Source organism: Homalodisca vitripennis, chromosome 7 (genome assembly GCF_021130785.1).
Source record: "Homalodisca vitripennis isolate AUS2020 chromosome 7, UT_GWSS_2.1, whole genome shotgun sequence".
Classification (NCBI taxonomy): domain Eukaryota; kingdom Metazoa; phylum Arthropoda; class Insecta; order Hemiptera; family Cicadellidae; genus Homalodisca; species Homalodisca vitripennis.
The window spans coordinates 78854340-78861092 of NC_060213.1; the positions used below are offsets into that span (position 1 = coordinate 78854340).

The 6753-nt window shown below is 32.1% G+C and overlaps 1 protein-coding gene across 3 annotated transcripts; it reads left to right on the plus strand.

Annotated features, from left to right (window-relative positions):
• The first annotated feature begins 598 nt into the window (after positions 1–598).
• LOC124366553 (cytochrome P450 4c21-like) lies at positions 599–5157 on the plus strand. 3 transcript variants are annotated; one of them, XM_046823144.1, is made up of 6 exons: positions 599–951; positions 1677–1737; positions 2547–2648; positions 3483–3551; positions 3741–3906; positions 4832–5157. In XM_046823144.1, coding segments are annotated over exons 1-6 (405 nt in total). In that variant the 5' UTR covers positions 599–946; the 3' UTR covers positions 4834–5157. The 3 variants fall into 3 exon arrangements, with proteins under 3 accessions (XP_046679100.1, XP_046679102.1, XP_046679099.1); XM_046823146.1 differs by lacking the exon at positions 3741–3906; XM_046823143.1 differs by lacking the exon at positions 4832–5157 and having other exon boundaries at positions 3741–4565.
• The last annotated feature ends 1596 nt before the right edge of the window (positions 5158–6753 follow it).

The following is a 6753-nucleotide window of genomic DNA, read 5'->3' on the forward strand; positions in this document are numbered from 1 at the left end:
TGCTAACGTAAAAAACGAAATGAACGCTAACATGTCACAACCAGCCATCCTTTCCTAAATATGTAGGTCAAAAACCGAGACTTACAAACGTAAAACGTTTGATATATGATTGTTTTAAAATGTTGCATTTTTATTTAAATCAATTTGGAAATATTAACTAACGTCTTTTTCTAAAACCTTCTGTTTGTCAGAGTCCATTTGTAATTCATTTTGAGTTTAAAAGCCTTTAGTCTCTATAGACTATAGAATGGAAAATTGAACTAAGTAGCATAGAAATATTGTCAATATCAATATCCTTTTATGTATTCGTTGATCTGTCAGGACAATACACAAATCGTTAAAGTTTATCCTTTCAAAAACTAGGTATTTTGTGTCAAATATTTACGACAACGAATTGCATTATTTATTATTGAGCTCCTAGATCAAAATTGCATATACTTATTAAAAATAATTTACCATATTATTTTACCGTGTTAAGTGGACGTTGGCTTCTGTATCCAAGCTCTTACCTTTATAATTAAAACACACCTATCACTTTGAATACTTTTAAAAATGAATATGATCTTGAACAAAAAGTAATAACAATATTATTCATACGTATAGGATATCATAGGAAGCTCTTCAGTAAACACAAAAGAGTTCTCTTATTAAGAACATCTCCTATATACAGTGATAATTATGATTTTCTTTTAATTTCGAAGAAAAATGGGGATAGGCTATTGTAAACTCATAACAATTATTGTATTTACATTTTTCTTTATGTAATTTGAAAATAATATACATGCAAATTTTAAAAGTGTCAATTTTTTTACAGTCTTGGAGAATTGGTTCATGAAAGTACATACAAGCCATGGCTACAAATAGAATGGATCTCGAAGCTACTAAGAAGCAAACTTAAATATTCACACCAGCTTTATTTGGAAATAGTGAACTATTTTGATAAATTATGAAGTATGTCAGTTCTTATTATTATCACTATAGCAGTCTGCACCAAAATAGTACGGTAACATTCAAGGTGGAGTTGCCATATCACATCTGACCACCAGCTGTTCCCGCTACAAAGTCATAAATAGTAGGATTTATTTAGTTTTTTTTTTAGCAAAGGATGAATGAAATAAAATGTGTGTATATTTGTTTACCACTTAACACTTATGTATTTTGTTTATTGAGACTAATTATGAAATGGATCAGTAACTGTATATACAGTTACAACTTGGATTTCTTGAGCGGGGTGTAGCGGGGTAATTCAGATACAACAACCACCATTAGAAAATTTTCGTGCAGTCTGCTTTAGTAAAGTAATAACTATAAATTAATTACATAATGAATCATCGAATAAAACAGGACTTGGTAAAGTAGGCTGAAGTAATAATTTATGTTTTAAGTAAGTTAAATGAAAACTAGTAATATTATGACTAATATTGATATATCAGTTAAAGTTATAAAAATAGTTTAGGAAATAAAACTATAATTAAAAAAACTTGTACATTTCATGTTGTAACATTTTGGGAATTTATTTAAATTCGATGCATTCTCCTCACCTTCAACTCATACTAATGTTTATTCAATCTTCTATTCATTTTGTCACTCACTCATTTAATATTTAGGATTAAGATTTCGTCAACATTGAGAAATTGTCTTGTCCTCAATATTTATTTCCAAACGAATTTTCACAGCTTTCCAAGGAAGAACTCTGTGGTGAAGAATACAACAAAAGACAAAAATATGGATTTAATGGTAAACACTTAACAAATAGTTTTAGTTGCATGAAACTCACACACTAATATTCCTGCATCCACAAAAGAGTACATATTCTGTTCATAATTAAGAAAAACACTAGAATTTCAAACATTAAATTTCCATAGTTAAAATTTTTGATCTTAATCTTCACTTTCATCGTCATTTAGGTATGTCATGTAGTGTTAGAAATTGTAATTACGTACGTTTTAGTGTAATTATGAAGCTACTCGTATTTTTATGGTATCGATAACAATTTCAATTTACACTACTGTACATTTGAGTCAAGTAAGACAATATTTTCTTTACGAACTATAATTTTTGGTGAGAATTTTAGTTTTTAATTAAATTAAGCAAACAATGGGGTAAAAATAATTAAGAGTAATCAAATTTAGAAAAGATTGAATGGCTTTTAATCTATTTCCAAATTAAGATGGAGTGGACTTAGCTCACACCAATCTCATCTGTTATTGGAACTTTGTAACAATCAATTTTTCTGTTTAATTTGTTGTGTCCAGATCAAATCTGATTTTATAGTGCTGGACAGGAACTTGTATTTAATGGCCTTTCGAAATTACCTCTTTTACGTGAAAACAATTACACATCTGTTAAGGCATATTCATTTTGCTATAAAACTACGCCTCAATAATAATATTGTTGTTAGTGGTCTATAATTAAATTGTAACTCGTAAGTTATTTTTCGTAATGTCATATCTGAATTTAAGTTATATCTCTAAAGCCAATTTTTTAATAAGGAAGAGTTTCTTTAATATTTTGAAAAAATCCAATGTTTATCTTTGTTTCGATAGATTCTCATTACAAAAACCCTTTTGGACGTCTTCAAGGATAACCCATCTGTCGCTGGAGATGAGTATGACTGGAGGGATGAACGGTATACAATGCTCGGTGCAGTAAGTAATCTGGATATCTATAGCTGCTATAATATAATATAAATTCTATTTTTTTACAGAATTAGAATTCTCTAAAAAGTCCTATTCTTTATATTAGGACTTATGTTGTTCATAAACAAGGAGACTAGGTTGACTATCGGTGTCGCGTCTTCCGTGGTGCATATATATAAATAATTGATGCATGTTCATGATGTGTGCAATGCGCCTGTACTGAGCACTTGTGTGGTTGTAATTTATTATATAACTATTACCCTATGGTATGCGATCAATTATTATTCATTTTGGCAGGTCTTGAGCGGTATGGATTTTTAAAATAATATAAATTGAGACATGCAATATGTTATACTATGCTAAAGTAATTGAACGACACAAAACAATTAGGTCTACTAGGATAAAAAAAGGCACGCATAGGGCAATGAGGTTCATGGGAATTGTCTGAGTGTTTATAAGAAATTGATGCAGATCTACAGAATCATAATCTTGCCTCCAGTCCTAGGTGGGAAAATAGAGTGGCTTGTCCCCTCTAGAGATAGGTTTGGAAATTGAGCTATGAAAGGAGAGACAAAAAAATTTATTGTTTTTATAGTTTTGCATTATATTTATCTATATATTCGTTTAATATTTAAGTTATATACATACAAAGGTATGTCTACTTACTGTCCTCTAGATATAGTGTAAATGAGTATAAAATATCAAAACATTAACTTTCGAATATATATGGCTCCTATTACAGTAACGACAGACAATAAATTATTGTAAATTTCCTCATTGCATTACTAAAACAGATATGTAAATTCTGATGTGTTGATACTATGAAAATATTTTTGCTTCCAGGGAACGGAAACAGTTACCTCGGCTCTTTCATTTTTTTCAATCCTTCTTGCAAATCACCCAGATGTGCAGGTATTTAATAATATACTACACAACTATTAATTTTAATTAAAAACCGGTTCCTTTGGCAACTTTTTCGTACTACTTTTGGTAATCACACCTTTATATTAAATTTAGAGTTACATACGTTTGCCACCAGCTATGTTATTTGGTTAGTCCCTTTTATTTTTCTACAGTATAGAAAGCTCATTTTCTGTATAGGAAAACATCTACAGAGAGATCCTGCAGGAAGTTGAGGACCCTAGTACTGTCAATATCTCTGACCTGAGGTCTCTGACATATTTGGAAAAATCCCTCAATGAATGTCTGAGGCTAAATCCAAGTGTTCCAGCTATTTTGAGGAAAGCTACTAAGAACACGAAACTATGTAGGTTGAGTAATATATTTAAAAATGTTAATCTAGAATAGGCCATATATCAGTAAACTGATAGATGTTTTTTTATTGAGATTTAATCTCTGTTTTTTGACACGTATTACTGTATGAAACTAGTAACGTACATTGATCGTACTCCTGTCTACATGTCAAAATGCAAAAAGTATAAGAATGATTTATATTTTACAAGACTTTGTTCATTATACACATTGGTTGAAAGAAATATAAATTTATTAAACATTTCGAGTCAAAATTATGTAGACAATGAACTGTGTAGGACTTTACTCTATTCATATTGGAAAAGAGTACAACTAATATTAATTCCATTTTAATCTTGTAAAGCTTATTTTAAGCCGTTTTCTCTGCATGTATTTAATTTCCGATAACAATTTACTGTGCAAAAGAGTCTATATGCAGAAGTTTTCCTTTAAAGTTTACAAGCCATCGGAATACGGTTAGTCATGTATCTCTACAATATATATATATATACATATGCTCTGTAGTTGTTAGGAAAGTTCTTAATTACTACAATGTATTGTATGTTAAAAAACCTTTGTCATGACCTATTCTCAATAAATGTTTTATCGTCTACTACTTTCTTTTTCTGTTGTATTATTTGTTGATTACTAAAACGATATTTATTACAATGTAGCTACATTCACGCTGCCAGCCAATAGTCGTGTGATGATTCCTTTCTACGCCTTGGGCCGAGATGAACACCAGTTTCCTGATCCTGAAAGTTTTCTCCCTGATCGTTTTTCGCTAGATACCTCAGAAGGAAGGCATCCGTATTCGTCCTCCCTTTTATATGCTCATATATATATATATATATATATATATATATATATATATATATATATATATATATATATATGAGATTGTGTAGTATTTTATATTTGATTTTAAATGTGTATTACAGGAAAGGTGTACGCTATGTTCTTCATGAAGACAGTTATGGTCCATTTGTTAAGAAGTTACAAACTGCATAAAAAAGTACGTTTGTGTGATATAGAACCTTGTATCAATGTTGTACTGGCATCTAACACGGAACTCCGCATACGATTTGAAAGGCGATAATCTATTTTGAAATCAAATCACTGCAAGGTAAACGCTTTTCTATTTGTATTTCAACATTTATAACTGTAAGGTCTGCTAGATTAATAAACAGCCACTAGATGTATTAAAACTAATGATAAATTACTATATTTTGAATACGTTATATAAATCATACAATATCTTTGGTAATGCGATGTAAGTGTTCAATTTTATACCCAGTTTTTTGTTCTTAAATGAGAAAACGTTTATTTTGACAAGTAGATGAGTCGATTTATTTTCCCCGATAGTCGTTGTCGTCATTCTATTAGTAGGAGTTGATTTGAGATGAGGGAACCTCTCTACTAGGGGCAGTGCAGTTAGCCGGAGCTCCGATGTGGCCGCTGCGGCGTCTGTCGACGACTGACGAAAACGCGTTTCTGCGCATGACCGGCTGACGGTCTACTTATACAGCCGACCCGACAAGGGACAGGGAGTTTGCCTGCTGACGTGGTTGTGTGAAGTAGATTCGAGGAGGAGAGTTTGCTTGCTGACGTCGTTGTGTGAAGTCCATTCGAGGAGAGGAGTTTTGCTTGCGGACGTCGTAGTGTTAGATCGAGTGGAGGAGAGAAGCCCTGTACGAGAGAATACGCAGTCTGCATACATCATCTATTTGGTGAGTCACTCCGAATTGTAATCATTAAGGAAATTTGAAAAGAGTTCGAATATCGAATGTTGAAGGTTAAATATAAAAATTAGTACTAATTTGTTAACCTTGATTTCTACGGAATCTTCGTATGATAGGTCAAGAAAAGCTTATGGTAAATTGTGTTTAGTGATAGTTGTGTATCTATTAAATACAGGTTCTACTACCCATCACTACCTTTCCCTAGTTTGCAAACGCATATTTTGCACCATATAAGCCGCATAGGCTTGTCATCCTATTCCTAAAATTAATAATTCGGTGCGTAGGATAGGTTAGCAGCATCTTATAGGTTATTGCGGTTAGTGACAGTAGCGTATCTATTCACCATAGGTTACACTACTCTTTACTACCTTTCCTGGTTTTCAAACGTATATTTTGCATCCTATAAGTCGCATAGGCTTGTGATCCTATTCCTAAAAGTAATAATTCGTTGCGTAGGATAGGTTAGTAGCAGCTTATAGGTTATTGAGGTTAGTGACAGTAGTGTATTTATTCACTATAGGTTCGACTACCTTTCACTACCTTTCCTAGTTTGCAAACGCATATTTTTCATCATATAAGCTGCATATGCTTGTCATCCTATTCCTAAAAGTAATAATTCGGTGCGTAGGATAGGTTAGTAGCAGCTTATAGGTTATTGAGGTTAGTGACAGTAGTGTATCTATTCACTATAGGTTCTACTACCCTTCACTACCTTTCCTAGTTTGCAAACGCATATTTTGCATCCTATAAGCCTCATAGGATTGTTATCCTATTCGTAAAAGTAATAATTCGGTGCGTAGGACAGGTTAACAGCAGCTTATAGGTTATTGCGGTTAGTGACAGTAGCGTATCTATTCACCATAGGTTACACTACCCTTCACTTCCTTTCCTAGTTTGCAAACGCATATTTTGCATCCTATAAGCCGCATAGGCTTTGTGATCCTATTAATAAAATCAATAACTCGGTGCGTAGGATAAGTTAACAGTAGCTTATAGGTTATTGCGGTTAGTGACAGTAGTGTATTTATTCACTATAGGTTCTACTACCTTTCCTAGTTTGCAAATTCATATTTTGCATCCTGTAAGCTGCATGGGTTTGTTATCCTATTCTTAAAAATTTA

Excerpts from the sequence above, each read along its gene's own strand:
- LOC124366553 (XM_046823143.1), top strand. Across the intron at positions 1,738-2,546 it reads ACAAAAATATGGATTTAATG|ATTCTCATTACAAAAACCCT; the intron begins GTAAACACTTAA and ends TTGTTTCGATAG. Across the intron at positions 2,649-3,482 it reads GGTATACAATGCTCGGTGCA|GGAACGGAAACAGTTACCTC; the intron begins GTAAGTAATCTG and ends TTTTGCTTCCAG.